Source organism: Salmo salar, chromosome 26 (assembly GCF_965601325.2).
Source record: "Salmo salar chromosome 26, fSalSal1, whole genome shotgun sequence".
In the NCBI taxonomy this organism is placed as follows: Eukaryota; Metazoa; Chordata; class Actinopteri; order Salmoniformes; family Salmonidae; genus Salmo; species Salmo salar.
Genome location: NC_138316.1, coordinates 27,962,815 through 27,986,437, shown reverse-complemented (window position 1 = coordinate 27,986,437; position 23,623 = coordinate 27,962,815). Strand labels below are relative to the sequence as shown.

The 23,623-nt window shown below is 43.8% G+C and overlaps 1 protein-coding gene across 1 annotated transcript in view; it reads right to left on the bottom strand.

The window, feature by feature from the left end:
- Positions 1-23,623, bottom strand: part of LOC106587564 (carbohydrate sulfotransferase 8) — a 207,335-nt gene that overhangs the window by 2,681 nt on the left and 181,031 nt on the right. Inside the window, exon 3 of the mRNA XM_014176072.3 lies at positions 1,382-1,419. Coding sequence (XP_014031547.2) covers positions 1,382-1,419 — 38 coding nt within the window. The remainder of the gene's footprint in view (positions 1-1,381; positions 1,420-23,623) is intronic.

The following is a 23,623-nucleotide window of genomic DNA, read 5'->3' as shown; positions in this document are numbered from 1 at the left end:
TTCGGTGGAATTTTCTTTTATCTATATGTTCCTGATTTCTGCAGTGCTCAGACTCAACACTTAGTGGTGCTGTTTCTCTACATCCTGACCAACTCTCCAACCTTTCCGATTGAAATGCCACACATTGTAAATGACTGGGTGAACGACCAATAAACAGAGCTCTAATGTCATATAAATGTCTTAGAAACACTTATTGGGAAATCTAAATTAGAATCAACTACAGGCAGATTACCATGGTAAGATGGCCTGAGGCTATCATGCGTTTTGACATTTTATTTCAATTAAAAGCCATTATGGCGCCATTGCATGTATAATCCTAATTGTACAATCGGATAACGTGATGGGAGCTCATCATGAATTTGTGCTCATCTCCTATCTGACATCCATTGGATCAGAGGCCCAGTACTCCCTCCTACATCCCCTGGGAAACCTCCAAAGGAGGAAGGAGTAGTAGGAATGGTTCCCTGACCGTTTCATGTTGGGAAGCGGAGCAGGATCAGCCACAGTGTAGCCTGCCCACATCAGACACCCACATGCAGGACTCACACTAATGGAAGTCTCTCATCTCTATTGAGAGCAGGAGACCAGAGCAAACTGAGGTCAGCGGGAGGAAAGAGAGGAGCCAGAAGGAGAGTGCCTGACATAGCAACCAGCCGTGGCTGTGCTTTTTCTCCTGCAGCCTCAAATCCTCCTAGTCTCACACTGAACCCCCTCGTCTCCTGGCTGGTATTACAGGAGGTGGTAGTCTGAGCCCTGGATGTGCCCCCCCCCCCCTCTCTCTCCTACAGCTACACACTGCCACAACCCCCTCATCTCCAGGCTGGTATTACAGTATCTAGTAGTCAGAGCCCTGGCTGTGCCCTCTCTCGCTTTCTCTCTCGCTCCTGCAGCCTCACCAAGACCTCCACAGAGCCTTTATCCCCTGGCTCTCCCTGGGCTGGACCAACTCAGTAGCCTTGTGGTTAGAGTGTCCGCCCTGAGACTGGAAGTTTGGGAGTTCGATCCCCGGCCAAGTCATACCAAAGACTGTAAAAATGCGGCTCAGTCTGTTTGGCACTCAGCATTAAGGAGATAGATTGGGGGTAAGACACTGCAATAGACTAGCATCATGTCCAGGGGTTGCACGCTACAGAAACAGGCTCCTGCTCCTATGAGCCATTCCAGCTCGCAAAAACCAAGACTACTTTACTCTCCATGGGCTGCAGAGAGCTGGCCCACCCCTGGCACACTGGGGGAGGCCTCAGGTCAGCCTCTCTACACTGATGTTATCACACACACACACACAGAACCTGCACTGCCACTCAACACCATATTAGATAAAAAACACACACACTCTCTCTCTCCCTCTGATTGAAAGGAGGAGGAGTATTAAACAACGTACCTCTCTGGACTGCCGAGCTGTTCCTCTTAGCTTCACACCTGGGAAGAGAAGAGAGAGAAGGAGAGTGGGGGAGGGAGAGAGAGAGTGAGCACTTAAGTAAACGAGACAACATGTTTAGTTATTGCTTGTTGAGAAAGAGAGGTAGTCCCTTGATGCATCAGACCCAGGTAATGGAGTGAATTCCTCCTGCTGTAATATCAGGTAGAAGGCCTGATGCTGACTCTCCTCTCCTCTCCTCTCCTCTCCTCTCCTCTCCTCTCCTCTCCTCTCCTCTCCTCTCCTCTCCTCTCCTCTCCTCTCCTCTCCTCTACACCAGCTGCTTTACACAGAGGGTGACACAGAGACAGGTAGCTATCTAGATCTATTTAAGTAATGAACCTGCAGCACCATGAAACGTTGGTAAATGAGTTGTGTTTTGATGGTCCTAGTTGTGGGGTGAGTAAGGAGTCGGTGAACTATTTGCTAGGTTGATTTCTTAGCGGGGTAGCTAGAAAAGATAGATTGGTTCTGCGACACAGAGAGGAATGTCTGAGCTGAGGGACAAACAGACAGACAGGTGGTGACATGTCTATTGGCAGATGTGACTGAGCCAGTCAACCAGTGGGACAGGACAGACAGGCGTTGTGTTTAGTGTGTGTCCTCCAGCTGGACATCTCCTTTCCCGGGGTCCCCCATCCCATCCCCCGTCCCCCATCCCATCCCCCGTCCCCCTCTCTCGTTGATGTGTAATCAGGCTGACAGCTCGGCGGATGGCTGTGCGGCTGCTGATGGGAGAGGGGCTCAGACACTTTTGCCTGAGTGGCCTGTCACTTCCAATCTACAGAGGGAAGTAATAGGAAACTGCACAGTGAGGGGGCCCCAGATATGGGTCACGGCCCACCACCCCCCTTAACTGGTGAGATCTGCAAGGCCCCCGTCTCCTCTAACACTTAGATACGTCTCAGAGGGGCTGAGAGAAAACCATACAACCATACAGCCAGATACAATGTTGTTTTAGATTAGTATGCACTGCAGAAGGGCTTGGGAGGTTGGTTGTTGTAGTGTCTGGGATTCTCTTTATTTCTCTGTAGCAGGTTTAGGGAGGTGATGGCACACAGTTTGACATTTTCTAATCTTGTTCAGCTGTCGGAGCCTTATTTGATCTCCTAACCCTAATAATGGCTCAGTGCATCTTGTACGTCAGTTGACATTGTTGAATATAAAACACATGCATATCTAACAGGACACACCACACTATTACCAAGATAAAATGTCCACTACACACTGTACTGCTAGGCTCTAATGGCACATGCACACACACACACACACACACACACACACACACACACACACCACACACACACACACACACACACACACACACACACACACACACACACAGTAGCATCTTTCTTGGACTATCTCATCTAGATACATGCTTCACCATTGATCAGGAACCCCATCAGCCCAGTAATTGAAATCTCCTGAGGTCTAATAACTGCTTCCTGCTAAGTGCTGTTTTTGTCAGGAGCACTGTGTTGTCACTCATACTGCTCTGCTCACTAGCCTGGTACCAGATTTCTTTGTACGGTCTGGCCAACTCCTACTGTATAGTAATTTTCACGTTGTGTGGGGTTGGCAAGACTCCACAAACAGATCTGGGACCAGGCTTTTGTCAGTGATGTTGCTCACTGTCACAACCATAGCTTTATCCATAGAGAAACGGTATAATAGTGTTCTATTTAATTATGTGGCTTTAATGTGCTGGATTACAGCCAGCTTTACCCCGAGCTGGATTCTCCTCAAATTAGTACAATCAGTAATTCCAATGTGCTCCTCGTTGGGTTCAATGCAAGTTCCCTTTCTGTCTGTTGAATTGAATACAGTTGAGTACACGTCTTCACTGGATTGCAATTCAATTCCTGAATTGCCTTGAATTTAGATGGAATTGACTTTGTGGATAGGTAATTGCGTGTGCAATAGATAGCTATAAAAATCTCAGTCTTTCACTGATCTTTCAATTAAAAAGGAAATGAATCTTTGCCTTTACTGATACATTTTCTCTCTCTTTCCCTTAGTTTTTCTGGCTACCAATGCAGTCTGAGTGCTAGGCAATGCCCTGAATAGCATCATAATGCCTACAGTAAAAAGCTGTGTGTTTAGTTTCGTAAACAACATGTCTATACCATGAATTTGGTTGAAACTAATATATGTTGCTGTTTGATTGCAATTTCACCCTCAAACAAACTATTCTATTGATTTTCTCCAGGCTGTGAAACAATGATCAGTTGTTCAAATTTGCTTCCTTATGAGGTTCAGCAAATTCTCTTCTACAAGTTAGGAATTCACAAACTCCGCCGACGTGATGCAAGTAAACAGTGTGTTCAGTTGTCTTTTATTTCTGTGTCACAAATTGCAGCAATAGTACAAAACCCAGGTGAATCAAATGAGCATGCAAGTCCCCATTGACTTAACATATTCATTGTGATGGATAGCATAGCTGAAATATACTTCCTTTCATTCAATAACAATTTTCTCAGTTCTTTTTATCTTCCATTACAGTAGCTGACATTGAGAGCAGATTGAAGGTGGATAATGGATATTAATGCATTGTTATGTGATGTCCTCAGATGCATTGCCTTCCTGCCTAACACCTTCAGAGAACAGTCTACATTCCCACACCCCCAACCTTCAGCTTCCCAAGGTTATCCTTTCAATACGGGCCCTGAATATCCATGTTTCAAGTTTCAAGTTTTATTAGTCGTATGTACGGGATACGCATGGTATACATCTTCCTATGAAATGCTTACTTGCAGGTTGCTTCTCGAAAATGCAACAACAATAAGAAATAATCAAATGTAAAAATAGGAACATAAAGTAAATGGCTCAGTAGAATAGAAACATTGCAATAAAAAAGAAAAGTGGAGCAGGAACTGGCAAGACGCGTGACCTCCTCAGCGTTACCATGGTAATCATAATCTTAATCAATGTAGAACCAGGTCGGTGTTATTGTGGGAGTCATGAAAGCAAAGGCCATATCATTAGTAGGATCCATTACCGCCTTTCCCTCTGAAAGACCTCTGTCTCTCTACGGCTCTCCTCCGATACCAACACACATCAAACGCTTCCTTCCTTCCCCCGATCGCTGTCACCACAGCCGCTCGCCTCATGCTAACGCAGCCGCGGCAGAGAGGAGCACGAGGCAGAGAGGAGCACGAGGGACAAAGACAAGGTGAAATAATGAGCTTGTTAAATGAAGGATCACTGCCATGGACACAGGGAGGAACTTTTTAAATGCCCTATTCTTAACCAGAGGAAACTCAGGAGAGAGGCTGGAGGAAGACAGAGAGACTTAGTGTCCATGCCCCCTCCAGGCCTGTGCCCACGGTGGGTAAAGAGCAGCACAGCCAGCAGCCACTAGCTTTTCATCAGTCATTCAGCTCACTGAGCCTCTATTGTCCTAACCCCTACTGACTTTATGGGTATAATAAGGGAGACTCCGAATACAAGGAACTTGGGGCTTCACATTTACTGAAGTAATTAGCAATACAAGATTAACATTGCACATCTATTTTGTGAAGTGCACCAGTCCCTCCTGCAGCAAAGCCCCCCCACAACATGATGCTGCCACCACATGATGCTGCCATCACGGTTGGGATGGTGTTCTTCGGCTTGCAAGCCTCCCCCTTTTTCCTCCAAACATAATGATGGTCATTATGGCCAAACAGTTATATTTTTGTTTCATCAGACCAGAGGACATTTCTCCAAAAAGTACTATCTTTGTCCCCATGTGCAGTTGCAAACCATAGTCTGGCTTTTTTATGGTGGTTTTGGAGCAGTGGCGTCTTCCTTGCTGAGCGGCCTTTCAGGTTATGTCGATATAGGACTCGTTTTACTGTGGATATAGATACTTTTGTACCTGTTTCCTCCAGCATCTTCACAAGGTCCTTTGCTGTTGTTCTGGGATTGATTTGCTGATTTGCTGTTGTTCTGGGACAGAGCACGTCTCCTTCCTGAGTGGTATGACGGCTTCGTGGTCCCATGGTGTTTATACTTGCGTACTATTGTTTGTACAGATGAACGTGGTACCTTCAGGCATTTGGAAATTGCTCACAAGGATGAACCAGACTTGTGGAGGTCTAAAAAAATATTTCTGAGGTCTTGGCTGATTTCTTTTGATTTTCCCATGATGTCAAGCAAAGAGCCACTGAGTTTGAAGGTAGGCCTTGAAATACATCCACAGGTACACCTCCAATTGACTCAAATTATGTCAATTAGCCATGACATAATTTTCTTGAATTTTCCAAGCTGTTTAAAGGCACAGTCAACTTAGTGTATGTAAACTTCTGACCCACTGGAATTGTGATACAGTGAATTATAAGTGAAATAATCTGTCTGTAAACAATTGTTGGAAAAATTACTTGTGTCATGCACAAAGTAGATGTCCTAACCGACTTGCCAAAACTATAGTTTGTTAATTAACAAGACATTTGTGGAATGGTTGAAAAACGAGTTTTAATGACTCCAACCTAAGTGTATGTAAACTTCCGACTTCAACTGTTAATGAGCTGCATGACGCTGCAAATGTATTGGCTTCAACCTTTGATCCTAACTGAAGGTCAGAGATTGGACAGGATCACAGGGGTCGTAGACTACAGTCTTATTAGTAGAAGTCTGAGGGCAGGCCAGCATGTACTGTACTGTATACAACCAGACTGCATTAATCAGCAGCCCAAGAAGCATAAATAACACATGGCTTGACTCATATGTCTCAGCTGTAAGAGTACAAGCTAAGCATAATGAACCACATCAATATTCAGTGGAATAGAACTGAAAGCAGCGGAAGCTGAAAGAAAGCTATTTAAAATAAAGTTGGAGATGCCTGCTGCCTCCACATGAACATCTTCAGTATATTGTTTTCAGAGTAGTTGACTTTCATGCTCTGAGGCATTACAGCTGTTCTAGCCAAGGCATCACCACACTGCTGCTTATTAGTTTATAACAAGCTCAAGGTAAGGAAACGCAGGCAGTCCCTTCGTATAGGTGATTTCCATGGAAACTGGGCGTAACAGTGTTATGCTGTATGTAGTCGGATGGGAGGGGGCGGTTGTGTTAATATCATGCAGAGTCGTCAGAGGCATGGTTGGTTGGCAGCTCGTGAAAGCAGAGATGTGTAAACAAATGCTACCTGTCAGCAGCGATCCACGGGTTAAATGAATTATCTGGGCTGAAGTCGCAGCACCAGCAGGCTTTAATTGGCACATATCTTATTAGGATGCTTGAGAAGCTCTTGACCTATCAGCAGAGCACGCACGCCACAGAGCCCCTCCCCTCCCCTATCGATGACAGCTCAGACAGGCTGCTGGAGGTTGCTATAAAAGTTCAGAAAGTGGAGCACTTTTTGCACGTAATGTTTTCAAAGTTGGCTGGTTCGCTGCCAGATATTAGGAGAGGGTAGGGAGGCAAGTCTGCGGGGAAAACGGCTGGCTGCTCTCTTGCCTGTGTCTGTGGTGGAGGCAACAGATGGAGAGGAGGACTGAAGAGTGGAAGGTGAAAGAAGAGAGAAAAGCTAGATGAAAGAGGGGGATATTGCCCTCGGTGTTTCCATGTGGTGTCTGTGTTCAGACTACACATTATCTCTGAGCCACTGGAACCTCTCTCCTCTCCCCCGTAGTTGAGATGCTCTGGTCTCTTCTCCTCCCTTTTCTGCTCTCCTCCTTCTCCTCCTCTCTTCCCTCTCATCCTCTCTTCCCTCTCCTCCTCTCCTCCCTCTCCCCCCTTTCCTCCCTCTACTGCTCCACCTCCTCTCCTCCCTCTCCTCTCCTCCCTCTCCTTCTCTCCTCCTCTCCTCCTCCTCTCCTCTTGTATCTTCATTAACCAGTGGTGATCTACCTGCTGAATTCTATTTGCTGTGAGATAAGTAAATGGAATTGGCCCTCTTCACTGTTTACTTTGGCATCTCTTTTAAGTAAGCCCTGCTGTTTTCACGCACTCTGTGTTTTCCTGTCACCGGCCCCCACTGATTACAGGCAGGCCTGATGAGGGTGGACATGTGAGTGGAGCTGTGGAACAGTGGGTGGAATGCTAAGTGAAATAGAATGCAGACGGGACAGCTCCGTCCTTGTATCTGTGGATAAGCTTCAATGCTTCTGCACTGACCACAGTTCAAGTCAGTAATCCTAGGAGGATGAGGAGTAGAGTGCAAAGGGTTACTATGGGTTATAAGGGGAAGATTGCTGTCTCTCAAAACAGGAGTAACAACCCCGACTTTTGAAGGTGGAGGGGATTAGAGGAGATGCTGAAACAGCCTGATCGTATTGCTCCTTGACACTGACCTACACATGGGCATCGCTCAGATTGATTACCTGTCAACAGCAAACCTTGGAAGCTGTCTTTATGAGTTCAGCAGGAAGACAGGATAATGGCAACAGGAATGGTTGAGCTCGACACTTAGACTGCCTGACTTTTTCTGTGCTGTCGAAACCAAGCCTACATTCATTACAAGCCCTGTAGACTCTGGGCTGCAACAATCACAACCTCCGCCTCCCCTTCAATAACACTCCAGGCCTCTATGGTAACTCCTCTTTAGCTTTAAGCCTCCCCTATTTTCTGCTATCTACCTTCCCTCCAGTCTCAGCCCTCTCCTATTTTCTCCTAGCTACCCTCTAGACCCTTACTTTGCCTCTCCATGCTTGTATTCTACCTCTCCCCAGAGTGCCTCATCTTTCAAGTACCCCACCTTTGGCCTCCAGCCTTCAACCTATAATTTCTTCTCGCTTTGTGCTACGTGCCCCCTGACTGCATCTGGTTCACTCCAAAAACAAAACAACAGCAGCAGAAACAACAACAAACAACAACAACACTAATAGTACCTCTACTACTACCTCTACTACTACTACCACTACTACCACTACCACTACCACTACCACTATCACTACCACTACTACCACTGCCACTACTACCACTACCACTACCACTATCACTACCACTACTACCACTACTACCACTGCCACTACCACTACTACTACTAATACCACTACCACTACTAGTACCACTACTACTACCACCACTACTACTACCACTACCACTACCACTACCACTACTACTACCACTACTACTACCACTACCACTACTACCACTACCACTCCCACTACCACTACCACTACCACTACTAGTACCACTACTACTACCACTACCACTACTACCACTACTACTACCACTACTACCACTACTAGTACCACTACTACTACTACCACTACCACTACTACCACTACTACCACTACTAGTACCACTACTACTACTACCACTACTACTACCACTACCACTACTAGTACCACTACCACTACCACCACTACTACTACCACTACAACTACCACTACTAGTACCACTACTACTACCCTACCACTACCACTAGTACCTCTACCACTACTACTACCACTACCACTACCACTACCACTACCACTACTACTACTACCACTACCACTACTAGTACCACTACTACTACCACTACCACTACTACTACCACTACCACTACTAGTACCACTACTACTACCACTACCACTACCACTACCACTACTACTACCACCACTACCAATACCACTACTACTACTACCACTACTACTAGTACTACTACTACTACCACTACCCTTACCACTACCACTACTACTACCACCACTACCAATACCACTACTACTACTACCACTACTACTAGTACTACTACTACCACTACCACCACTACTACTAGTACTACTACTACCACTACCACTTCTACTACTACCACTACTACCACTACCACTACCACTACCACTACTACTACTACTACTACTACTACCACTACTACCACTACTACTAGTACTACTACTACCACTACTACCACCACTACTACTACCACTACTACTACTACTACTACTACTACTACTACCACTACCACTACTACTACCCCTAGTACTACTATTACCACCACTAACACTACCACCACTACTACCACTACTACTACCACTACCACTACTACTACCCCTAGTACTACTATTACCACCACTACCACTACCACCACTACTACCACTACTACTACCACTACCACCACTACTACCACTACTACTACTTATACTACTAAAATGATGATGATAATAATAATACATCATTTTTTGTGCTTTTCACACAAGCAGCTCTTCCTTCCTGTCTGATATTGATTGGGTGGCTATACCGTGTAGTATTGTGTTGTGCTGTGCTGTGTTTGATACAGGCTGTAAGACAGGCTGGGCTGATCGTCACAGCACAGCAACTATTACTCAGCTTCCTCCAGAGCTTTGTACTAATGAGAGCAGGGTGTGTTATGCCGCGCCACTCTGCTCCACACCACGGTGTCTGTCTCTCTGTCTGACTGATGCTCTCAAACGCCTGAAATAACTCTCCCACACGTCAGGTGGCTCGTGCCCCTGGGTCTCCAGAGCTGAGGTGTCACTGGGAGATGTGAAACACACACAGCTACTTGTGGATCCTGCTAGAGATGACATAGCCTTGCATACTGACTGCTACTGCCAGCACACTACAGTGCTGATGTACCTATGTAAGAGGAAACAAACCAAAAACAAAGCTCAGACACTAAGGCGTATAGTGAGTTACCTTAAATATGAGGGGAAAACAGCCTTGTAGAATCTGTCTGATCTGTCTGGGTCTGTCTGGGTCTGTCTGATCACTTGATCATTTAAAATGATCAACCACCTTGTCTGCACACACATCCTGCCTGGCTCCACCCCTCTCCTCTCTCTCTTTGTGTCTCGCGTACCTTTCTGTCGGGAGGTGTGGGAAAGACGGGAGAGAGAGGTGCGGCTCGGCTCCCGGCGCTGGGAATTTGACAGCTAGCGGACTGGACACGCTGTAATTGGAATAATATTTACGTGTCACGTGTGACAGCCGAGGGATTTCTCCAATTACTCCCTCCAACTCCAACAGGGGAGAGAGTCGGTGTGTCAAGCAGTAGTAAGAAAACACTCATGTTAAAGGCATGAATAGTGCAGATTTCACTAGATGTCTGGCTAAAGAGAACTGGGTTAATCAGACAAATGAGACATCTGGCCTTTTGTCAGATGTGTTTGTATCTGAGGCGGAGGGGGAATACTCTGTTGGATTGGACTGCTGCTGTTGATATGACTGGGCCAGATTCTGGTGCTGCTGTGAAGAACATGCACAGTGCTGTTGGTTTCTGTTAGTTTAATGATTTCTGCTTAATGACCCCCGTACTGTAAAGAATTTGCACACCCTCCCCCCTTATTGTCACGAGAATTTTTATCCCAATGTTCTAACTGAACTATTTTATAGCTTTGACCAATTCCCAGAGGTTGTAAGGCTCTGGTTAATGAAGAATTAGACAAAGTCCCAGTCTGCAATAGATCAACACTTTATTCAGAGAGCGCTCTTCCCTTCAAGTGCAGAGCGAATCTTTTACACACACACACAAACAAGTTCAAATCTTAAGCTACACCTTGCTCAGACAGTTACTTTTCCACTACACACATACATTGTTTATCATATTCTGCAACATGTTTCATAATTTTCTGTAAGCCTAACACTTTCTCCCCTCCACGGGTGGAGACAGAACGTCCTGTTATTGGTTTCACAGTAGCACAACTTGTCTTTCGATAGCTCCTCTTATCCTTTGTTTCACACTTGCACCCTGCTTACATAATCTAAACAGGAACAAAATGTCCTGGTTCTAATTCTGACTAAAACTACACACATCATCAGATTATAGTTTTATGATTCTAATACATTTCACACATTTATATGGTTTCAGGGTGGAATACTTTAGTCATTATCTTAAACATACAAATTCTTCTATCACTTATTGAATGACCTTTAACTCTAAATAATGTTTACGACGACAAATAACATATAAACGTGGATATCGATTTTGCAACTTCAGCATGCTTTGTGGCACATTCAAAGCCATGCAGGCCGGTTGATGGTTGGCCGACCACCACGGATGAGCTCACTCTCCCTGCCTGTTTCATTACACTACAATCAGAACCGGCTGCAGACAATGATCAGCTAGGGGGAAATCCGATTTTCAACATTTTTATGCTATATTTACAATTATATAAAATATATGCAACAATTTTTCCACCAACAGGTTTCTGTGCCAATGCACCACACAACCAATAAGCAAAGCATACCGACTTTGGGGGCTTCAACATCATGGTTTGCGTTTGAAACACCACAATCAAATATACACTACCGGTCAGAAGTTTTAGAACACCTACTCATTCAAGGGTGTTTCTTTATTTGTACTATTTTCTACATTGTAGAATAATAGTGAAGACATCAAAACTATGAAATAACATATATGGAATCATGTAGTAACCAAAAAGGTGATAAACAAATCAAATCAGATTCTTCAAATAGCCACCCTTTGCCTTGATGACAGCTTTGCACACTCTTGGCATTCTCTCTACCAGCTTCACCTGGAATGCTTTTCCAACAGTCTTGAAGTAGTTCCCACATATGCTGAGCACTTTTTGGCTGCTTTTCCTTCACTATACGGTCCAACACATCACAAACCATCTCAATTTGGTTGAAGTCGGGGGAGTGTGAGGTCATCTGTTGCAGCACTCCGTCACTCTCCTTTTTGGTCAAATAACCCTTGCATAGCCTGGAGGTGTGTTGGGTTATTGTCCTGTTGAAAAACAAATGATAGCCCAAACCAGATGGGATGGCGTATCGCTGCAGAATGCTGTAGTAGCCATGCTGGTTAAGTGTGCCTTGAATTCTAAATAAATCACAGACAGTGTCACCAGCAAAGCACCGTCACACTATAACACCTCCTCCATGCTTCACGGTGGGAAACACATGCGGAGATCATCCGTTCACCCACACTGTGTTTCACAAAGACACAGCGGTTGGAACTCAAAAATCTCATTAGACATTGGTCTAATGTCCATTGCTAGTGTTTCTTGGCCCAAGCATTCTCTTCCTCTTATTGGTGTCCTTTAGTAGTGTTTTCTTTGCAGCAATTCGATCATGAAGGCCTGATTCACATAGTCTCCTCTGAACAGTTGATGTTGAGATATGTCTGTTGCTTGAACTCTGTAAAGCATTTATTAGGACTGCAATTTCTGAGGCTGGTAACTGTAATGAACGTATCCTCTGCAGCAGAGATAACTCTGGGTCTTCCATTCCTTTGGCAGTCCTCATCAGAGCCAGTTTCATTATAGTGCTTGGTGGTTTTTGCGACTGCACTTGAAGAAATTTTCAAAATTCTTGAAATGTTCCGTATTGACTGACCTTCATTCAAATCACAAGGCTTTTGCACCGTTATTCAAATGGAATTTTCACTGCATTTTACAGCCTGGAATAGAATTTTGTACTCACTTGAAAACAATAATGCAATTCTTCATTGCATGGTCTTGTTGTAGGCTAGTCTAGATCATTTGATTGTCCCTAAACAAGACCAATAGGGGAGCTTTTGAGCTGCGTGTCTCATGTCTTCGCTGTTCTTTCATGCGCAATGATGCACCTGGCCTCTCCGCTGTCTATCAGCTATTCCTCTATGTTCTTGTGGATTTCTATTGAAAATTGGTGCAGCTTTGAATGATTTTCTGTGTGGTATGATTGCTAGTTAGCCTATTACAGATCTGGACTAACGATCCTCCTACCACTTTTGTTACTAGGAATAGTGGATAGAGGGCAGGATAGACAGTTAGACTGGTAGACTATGTTGAGCTGTGGCATAGTTAGCATGCATAAGGGAAGTACCACAACACCTTGATATGGGAGGCGTATGCAAGATGATGAGGAAATGGAAGACATTACATAGTAAAACCAGTGAATGTAAACGCAATACCCCACCTGTTGGTAGTAATAAACCACACAACACTCCCCAAAGCAAAAAAAAAGTTGACAACTCTCCTTGTATTTTGGACCCCCCCCCCCCTCCATACCCCATTATTTTTCTAACTGTCCCTAAGGTGATCCAGATGATCCACAATAGGATGAGATGATAGGCTGCTGCTTTCACAGATCTGGATGACCAATTAGAAAACCACATAAAGAGTTTGGTCTTGGTAAATAGAGAACTCACTGGCATTATTTCGGATAACGACATTGATAGAATTGTTTTGCACATTGCAGATGCACAGGCAGATAGATGCACATTGCACATTTCTCTAGACATTATTCTCTATACTTGCTTGGGTTTCAGACATGGTAGTATCAGTAGGCTGCAAAGATCATTGAGTAAGTCACAGGAAATAAAACAAACACATCAGTTTATCAAGCCCTTCCTGTGCTAACCAATACAGTCCAATCTCTCATTGGCAATTTAAGTCCAGAGATAGCTGAATAGGGGCTATGATGTATCAAAGGGAATCCAGTGAGCGGATGGTTATGCACACAGCAGCAGCCTGTCTTTTATTCATGGCGTGGTGATCTGAGCTGTGAGCCCAAAGTGTCTCAGGCCAGTCTCCTACTGTCTGTCTGTCTGTCTGTCAGTACTGCCATCCTCCAATAGTGTTCGTTCCATTGAGGTCCTATGAATTCACTATATTTATGAGGATTCTATAGGTAATTCTACGGCTCCTTCCTTCCCACCTAGCCAAGGTCCAGTTCAAGTACACAGGTTTTGTGATGTTCAGATCAGTCATGCATTAGTGTTTCTTCCTTCCTACACAGCCATGGTCCAGCTCACTCACCTCCTGATGTGTACAAGTGCCTTTGTGCTTACTCACATCAGTCTTGTTGTAATTTACAGATAGATCCATTAGTATAAAGATATTTACACAAGGGGTTCCCAAACATTTTCACTCAGGCCCCCCTTCCAGTATTGGGGAACAGTCGTCCCCCCCCCCCCCTGTCCCCCTCCCTGTGTAGAGGTAAAGAAGCGATCTACCCCTTAACATGTGGTGGTTGTCATCATAGCTACATTACTCATAACTGTGGGGGAAAAACATCCCCAGCACTCCTGGTTAGGCACCACTGATGCGTATTTGATTAGAGCTCCATCAAAGGCTCCATTACGGGATATAAGAGGATGGAGTGGCTAGATGACTGGATGTGTGTTGTGCTCTTAGGGCCTGGCTCTGTGTCTAAAGGCAGAGATAAGGCTAAAGGAGGCAGGAGGCTGAGGCACCTCTTTGCTCTGCTCCACTCCCTCAGGACAGACAGGCAACGGCCCAGAACAGCATCCCCCTCCTCTGCCTAGTTCAGCTACGATAGGCTACAGTAAGGTGTGCAGTGTAGTGTAGTGCAGGGCAGTCAGAGAGAACAGAGTTGTCCATAGGAAGGAATCATGTCATGCAGGCCCAGCAGACCTCGTGAGCACTTTCAGACCTTCTGTCATCTGTGAATGTTTACCTGAGGGTAAGGTACACTCTGACCATCTGTAGCTCCAGCACACTGCCCTGCCTGGCTATACACTATCTGGAGAATCTGAGGAGGGAACTCCTCTGTGGCACTTATATAAGGCACTTTACTAATGTTATACCGGGCATCCCAGCTCACGCAAGTCAGGTCAAATGCCATTTTAAATTTGATCTCGTTAGTATGTCATGCTTAGGCAGTCATACAGTACAACCTCAACATATGGTGTGTTTTGTGGACCAGTAACTGAACAGCAAAGATAGCCCTATCTTTTATACGCAGAATCTGTTGCAGGAAAACTCTTCAGCTATGCTCCATTAGCTAATTCAGTTTTAATGAAACTAATGATCAGACTTGAGATAATTCTACTGTACCCTGACTGGGCACACTGTTGTTGTGTTGTTTGTTTAAAAAAATTAAATGTCACAGATATACTTTTTGTTATTGAGAGTCAATTTACCAGGCCAGAGTCTACTTTCCTTTAATTTAATTTTTGTATCTGGTGTATTTATTTTTAGATTTTTATATATTACACACGACACACTCTTCTACAATGCTGTAGTATTGTAGCTAGAGTTTGCAGTTGCCACTAACGTCTCTATTCACTGCTACTTCACAACTTTTACCATCGTTTATAATCTGTTCTGCCTTGTTTACATTTTCCCTTCTGTGGAAGTCGCTATTACTGGAGCTTTACTGGACTTTCTAACTTTTAGATAGCTCTGCAAGCTGTGGCTAGCCTACCATGTTTTTAGCCAAATGGTTACCAATGGCTAACCATTGAATCTCCACTGTAGCCGCTGTGAGATGTTCCCTGAACTAAAGGACGAGGAGGAAGAGCGAATGCACTCGGGGCAGGGATTTGTCTGTAAAAAGCTCCTTCTGTGTGACCGAATTTAACCTTTATTTAACCAGCATAGTCAATTAAGAACAAATTCTTATTTACAATGATGGCCTGGCAAGAAGCAAAAGGCCTCATGTGGGGACAGGGGATAAAAAAAAGTGATTTAAGACAAAACGGACAACACAGACAGAAGACACTGGTAACAGCACAAATACAACAGCAAATGAACAGTGGATGTGTGTGTGTGCGTGCAGGCATGTGTGTGGTGTGTGAAGTAAAACAACATGCTTCCTTACATAAGGTAATGCAAACTAGTGACATCGGTTAACAACTAGATCAAATCAAATGAAATTGTATTTGTCACACGGCAATTTATTTCTTTATTTTTATTTAACCTTTATTTAAAATACAACAGGTGTAGGTAGACCTTACAGTGTAATACTTACTTACAAGCTCTTAACCAACAATGCAGTTAAGAAAAATAACTAAAAAATAAGAAATAAAGTAACAAATAATTAAAGAGCAGCAGTAAAATAACAATAGCGAGGCTATATACAGGGGGTACCGGTACAGAGTCAATGTGTGGGGGCACCAGTTAGTCAAGGTAATTGAGGTAATATATACATGTGAGTAGAGTTATTAAAGTGACTATGCATAGATAATAACAGAGAGTAGAAGCAGCGTAAAAGAGGAGGGGTTGGGGTGGCAATGCAAGTAGTTAGGGTAGCCATTTGATTAGATGTTCAGTAGTCTTATGGCTTGGGGGTAGAAGCTGTTTAGAAGCCTCTTGGACCTAGACCTGACTGCTTGCTGTGCGGTAGCAGGAGAGCAGTCTATGATTAAGGAGGCTGGAGTCTTTGACCATTTTTAGGGCCTTCCTCTGACACCGCCTGGTATAGAGGTCCTGGATGGCAGGAAGCTTGGCCCCAGTGATGTACTGGGCCGTACACACTACCCTCTGTAGTGCCTTGCGGTCGGAGGCCGAGCAGTTGCCATACAAGGCAGTGATGCAACCAGTCAGGATGCTCTTGATGGTGCAGCTGTAGAACCTTTTGAGGATCTGAGGACCCATGCCACATATTTTCAGTCTCCTGAGGGGTTTTGTTGTGCCCTCTTCACAACTGTCTTGGTGTGCTTGGACCATGTTAGTTTGTTGGTGATGTGGACACCAAGGAACTTGAAGCTCTCAACCTGCTCCACTACAGCCACGTCGATGAGAATGGGAGAGTGCTCAGTCCTCCTTTTCCTGTAGTCCACAATCATCTTCTTAGTCTTGATCACGTTGAGGGAGAGGTTGTTGTCCTGGCACCACACGACCAGGCATTTGTATCCGTATGTTCGGACATACAAATATATGTCTGAACATGTCTCAATTCCTTTGAACTCCTCCAGGGACACCAGGTCCTGCAGTTTTAGGTTGACTGGGAGGGAATTCCAACACCAGGGGGCTGAGTAATCAAAGGACCTTTTTCCATGCTCGGTTAAAATGAGCATAAAACAAGATTGAGATTTACATTCCTTGTTGCTCCCCGCGACAGCCCTCCTCTCAGGGGCGCCACTCGCCGCAATGTGCACCCCCCTCACCTGTCATTGTAGGTAGACATGTTTCTATTAGTGTTGTCATTATACCAGAATTTGGACTTCGATACCGATACCAGGTTTAATATACAATACTCTATACCATCATGATACTCAATAACAAAACGATAGCAAAATGATATCACGGCAAAAAAATAAGGAATATTAGCTCAAGTCACAGAATGGCACTTGACCCAGACAGATAAGCTCAGCTACTTCTGTTCAATCGTTGTGCATCTTTTGAGTTCAATGTCATTACATTAGAATGTGGGACTTATTTTATGTACGAGGGAAATTCCTAGATGTGAGAAGTGTGCAGGAGGGCACAAGACAAAGGAATGTGCACTGTAGTATCGCTGGTAAACATTGTGTGTGTTAACTGTAGGGGTACACATGGTGCTGGATATTCAGAAGTGTCCGGTGAGAGAAAGGCACGTTGAGGTTGCCAGGATCAGAGTAGTACAGAAAGTGTTGTATTCTGAGGCAGTGAAGAGAGTAGTAGAGGAAGATGGGTCCAGTGCGAGGGATCCTAAGAGCCTTGTGACCAGGCCGAGGTCAATAGAGAGAGATAGGAATAGCATGTGCTACAGTAAGGTTGGTTTCTTAGCGTTCATAGCCATGGTCATCAACTGTACCGCAGAAATGGAAAGTAAATCACAGAAAATACAGTAAATGTTGTGGTGGCAGCTGCAGAGAAGTATTTGGTTGTATGAGATTTTACTGCAGAAGGTGTGTTGAACGATAGTGTCCCGTCCTCCCAGGCTGTCGGCCTGGTGTAGGATCTGATAGGGCCAATAGTGGAATAGTGGGGAGGTTTTAATGGGTGTAGGGTTAGTTGGTAGGGCCATTTCCTTCCCTTTTCCTTGTCCTTTTCCCTTCTCTTTTTCTGTCACAATGTGTAATGAATTCACATTCTAGTACTGTAGGTGGCAGTGTATGCACCTTTCAATTGGTTGCGATCTGCCAATACAAATTTATAGAAGAAGGAGAAGATAATAGGATCATCTTTGGGAGAGATGTAGACTGAATAAGTGAATGAATAAAGTTTTTGGTGTCAATCAGCTTTGAAATCAGCATATTTTGTGCTATTGTATCACAAACAAAGTACTAGGGTAGTGAATTGATGTTAGCTTTAGCTGTCAGCTAGCAAGGAAAGACTTTAACTTCTGTGCAGCATGAGTGGGGAGCTAACATGATGCAGCTCAGACTCCCAGTGCAGGCTAGCAATGACTAAGTGGAGCAGCCCAAATGCACTATAATAAGGGGTCGGCTGCGCTGATAGACAGGCTTAATCCATCATACCCATTTGACAGAAGTACCGAAAGTAACAAAAATTCAAATTTCTTACAGTTTTTCCCAATTGTTTACACACTAAAATTGGAACTTGAAACGCAATCACCGAAACCTGAAACATGTACCAAATCCCTAAACCAAGTCTGCAAAATTAGAAGCACAATTCCTGCTTTACACTCAGTTTTCAATTCTATATCACACTTTTTGTAAAACACTACACACAGTTCTCTACATTAGGCACAACATTCAGAATTTAAATCTCTTTAGTCCCTTTTGCAAGCAACGCCAATCACAATGCCAAGCTCTATACACCAATTGGCAACACCCATTCCTCACACTAGTTGCTGAAATGTTCACTGAGAAATCAGAGCTTTAGCACTATAAAAGGCCACAGATGAGCTCTCCTGTTTTGGAGGAAAATGGAAGTCAATGGTGAAGCAAGAGCTAGAGGTGAAGGAGTGAGAGGAAGAGGAGGAAGAGGAGGACGAGGATGAGGAAGGACAGTTGTCTCACATGAGAAAAGGGCCACATTAGTTGACCATGTGATCAACCATAGATTGAGTATGAATGAGGCTGGGGAGAGAGTTCAGCCCAACCTGAGCTGCTACACGGTTGCATCTATCATCCGTACATTCAGAAATGACAACCGGTAAATTACCTACCATCTACACTATGCTCTTTATGTATGCATACTGTCGTATACTGCAGTCCGACATATCAGTAGGCCTATGTTACTCAGTGATTGTTGGCCAATGTTACAGTAATGCCATTTCCTATTGAAAGAAAGTAGATTATTTTAGCTTACTGTAACTAATCATGTCATATTTGTGGATCTCCTGCAGAACAGAGAGACGACCAGGCCATGGTGGAAGACCCCGTTCAGACCAGAACAGAGAGACGACCAGGCCGTGGTGGAAGACCCCGGCTGTTCACACCAGAACAGGAGACCAGTATTGTGAACATGGTGGTGGTCAACAACACCATTAGACTACGAGAAATACAGAACCACATCATTGCAGACAACACAATATTCAATAACATTCACCAGGTGGGCTTGTCTACATTGGACCGTGTATTACAGCGCAACCGAATTCGGATGAAACAGGTCTACAGGGTGCCATTTGAGCGAAACTCAGAGAGGGTTAAAGAACAGCGCTATGAATATATGCAAGTAAGTACTATATTGTGAATTTACTATCATATCAGCACTGTATAGACACATTACAGTACTGTAATCTAGTGTATTGTGCCTCACCATATTGACTGCTCTAGGTCTATGTCACATATTGTCTTATCTGTTTTCGAGAGTCTTGGAGCTGGATGCCGCTGTAATTCAGCATGTTTATATTTACATTGATGAGGCTGGCTTCAACCAAGCCTAACGAAGGGGATGGGGACGGAACATTATTGGCCACTTGCCATTGTGACTGTCTCTGGACAGCGTGGAGGGAATATCACGATGTACGCAGCCGTTAAGCCAGCAAGGCATCCTCCATCACCATGCCAACCTTGGTCCCTACAACACCGCCCTTCACATCACATTCCTGGACACACTACATAGCATCCTCATTCCAGCCGAGCAGAGGGGTGGACCAGAGCAGCCCAGGTATGTTGTCATCTGGGACAACGTGAGTTTCCACCGAGCTGCTCTGGTCCGCAACTGGTTCATCCACCACCCACAATTTATTGTTCTATACCTCCCACCATATTCCCCATTCCTAACCCCAATTGAAGATTTTTTTCCGGCATGGCGATGGAATGTGTATGACCGCCATTCCCTCGCACGCATTCCTCCAGGCAATGGAGGATGCATGTGGTGAAGTTGATGTGGGGGCTTTCGGTGGCTGAATCCGTCACTCCAGAAGATTATTTCCCTGCTGTTTAGCCAGGGAGAACATCGCTTGTGATGTAGATGAGGTGCTGTGGCCAGACCAAAATAGGAGGCAGGATGCAGCATTTTTTCTTACATTTTGCATGTGTTTTTGTCTTTTTTTGTTTAGAGTTTTGAAAGAATGAGCCACTTTCATGTTTTATTTCTGTACAGAAAACTCTTTATCTTACTGAATGTTTTTCCTTGTTTTGGCTGCTGGGTATGTAAAGTGTTACATACAAAACACAAGTGTTCAAAAATACTGCATTTTGGAAATAAATGACAATGTTTTTGTTACTGTATTGCATTTGAGTGTGTTTATTTATGTATATTTGAGTAGGTATACATTACTGTAACAATCTTTTACAACCGGCTACAGTGTAACACTGAAAATGCAAGAGGCATAAACCTACTGATGGGATATTCATACTAGTGTTTTGTGTTGAGCACATCAGTGTGTTGCTGGTTGGTAGACAGATCTAATCATATGACGCGTGTGTGTCATTTTGATGCAAAAAAAAACATTTTGGAAAAAGAGAAAACAGTTTTGAATGCAGTGTTTGCTTTTGCTAGAAATTTGTAGAGTTTTGCATTTTGTGTTTGTGTTTAGATTTTTGAGAAAATGGGCCAAAGATTCAGCAAATGTGTCTAAACAATTGTGGAAAATTGTAATATTCTAGTATCAAAAGTACCGAAGTTAGTTTATATTGAGAATACCAGAACCCTGTGCTTCCCTGGAGTGAAAATCCATGACATTCTAGTGATGTTCCTACAATAGAAGCAGCTACCTGAGGCTGACTCTCTGGTAATACATGTGGGTTCGAATTACATTAAGCAGGTTAGCTCCGAATGCCTGGAGCAAGACTTCATGGACCTGATAGGAGCCGCAAAGTATGCAGGCAAGCGACTACTTACAGTATCCCGGGTCCACTTCCCTCAATAGGCCATGGGTCTAACTGCTTCAGAAGACTCACATCTGGCTAAAAACATAATGTGCCACAGTGAAAGTGTCTTTCATTGACAATTTGGACCGGTTTTGGAAGCGGGTGGATTGTTTCAATGAAGATGGAATACACCCAAACGGCCGCGGAGCACACAGACTCTCTTTGAACATAGCACAGTCGCTAACTCAGTGACTCTCTGACAGCCCAAACCCTCAGGTAATTGCCATTTTTGCTATTCAGTCCTGTGTATGGTCTGCTAGAAATTCTCTCAGTTCTAGGGATGCTAAAATCTGTAATCTAAATCCTGTTGATATACTTCACCAATTAGTACTGTTTGCTCTGCCAGTCTGGCCCCTCCTTAGACTGTACACTCTCACAGACTTTAAAACAAGCCTGGAGCTCTGAAACATAGTTAAACAGCTCTGTTGAAGATAATTCCATTGCGCTTTATGATTATAATGTTTATAGATAGGCCAAAGAAGGGTGGCGGTGTAGCTATTTATGTGAAAAACAACTTTAAAGCGAACTAATCTCTCAATGTCTCGCTTCCAAAGCGATTTGAGCTACTAGTTATAAATGTTATTTCCCAGAATGTTAATTTCTATGTTGCAGGGATTTAACCCCCTCCCTCCGCCACAGTAGGAGCAATCAATACTGTCTCTAAGCTGCTAGCCCAATTCATAGCCTCTGAAATAGTGATATTGGGGGATCTGAATCTCGATTGGCTAACTCCCTCATCTGCTTGTCTTAAATCAGCATGTATTGATCTGAACTTAGTCCAACTGATTTCTGAGCCCACTAATTTGAATGTAAAGAATCCTGCTAAATCAACTTGATTGAAGTACAAATATTCCTCCTAAATACCTAACTAGTGGTATTTTTGCTATGAACCTCAGTGATCCCTATCTGTGTCAGAAACACAAAGTTGCCTAAAAATAAACCACGCCTTATCACTAAGAGATACTTTTAAACACTTCCATGAGCAAGAGTCCTTAATGACCTTTACCATTCAGGTTTACTTAGTGTTAATGACACCCCGGAACTTGCTCATGAACAATTCTCTAGCATGTTAATCTCTGAATCTGATAAACATGCTGCTATGAATAGATGAAGAATTAAATATAGAGTCAACCCATGGTTCACGCCTGAACTTGCTGAGTTATTTCAACTAAGGAATAAAGCTTGGTCTGAAACCAGACACACTGGTAGCTCTACTGACTGACTGACACATTAACTGCTTCCATAAAAAGGGCTAAATTGAACTATTTCATTAATTCCATTTCTGACCTTTGTGGCGATCCAGCTAAGTTTTGGAATGCTATTAAATCGCTAAAAAGAAGCAGCCAGACCTCTCTGTCCAATGAGGTTCTATTTAACTCCAATACTATAACGGGCAAACTGCCATTTATTTGAAAGGGGAAATAGCAGCAATAAGGACAACTGAAAAGACTGCTCATCTCTGATGCACCCATGTTTAATCACAGACTTGCCTGCTACTGTAAATGGTGACCCACTGTTCTCTCTTCAGCAAGACACTACTAGAGATGTTCTGGACGCTCTCTTAGTTATTGATGGAATAAAGTCCACTGGGGCAGACATGTCTGACCCGTGTCTTCTATGGCTTGCTGCACCTCTGATTGTGGAGCAATTCAGACATTTAATCTGTCTATTATCTTGGGTATTATTCCTAAGGTGTGGAAAGCGGCCCTTGTGTCTCCTGCTTCACAGAGGTGGGGATCCTTGCGATCTTAATAATTATCGCCCAATTTGAAAAGGTGAATGTCTAGTGAAAATATTAGAACTTGGTAAATTGTCAGGTGTGATTCTTTTTAGGTAGAAAAGGTATTCTGAATGTTCAACAGTCAGGCTTTAGGCCAGGACACAGCACCATCTTGGCTGCTTCTCTAATCATAAATTAATAGTTAATGCACTAGGCAGGGCACAGCACCACACTGCTCTTTATATTGATCTGTCGAAAGCATTCAATACAGTAGATCATGCACTCCTGCTACGGAGGCTATCAGAAATTGGCCTAGACCAAGCGGCCTGCGGGTGGTTCAAAAATTACCTACACGACAGAAGTCAATATACACTACCGTTCAAAAGTTTGGGGTCACTTAGAAATGTCATTGTTTCTGAAAGAAAAGCAAAACAAATTTGTCCATTAAAATAACATCAAATTGATCAGAAATACAGTGTAGACATTGTTAATGTTGTAAATGACTATTGTAGCTGGAAACGGCAGATGTTTGGAATATCTACATAGGCGTACAGAGGCCCATTATCAGCAACCATCACTCCTGTGTTCCAATGGCACGTTATGTTAGCTAATCCAAGTTTTTCATTTTAAAAAGGCTAATTGATCATTAGAAACCCATTTT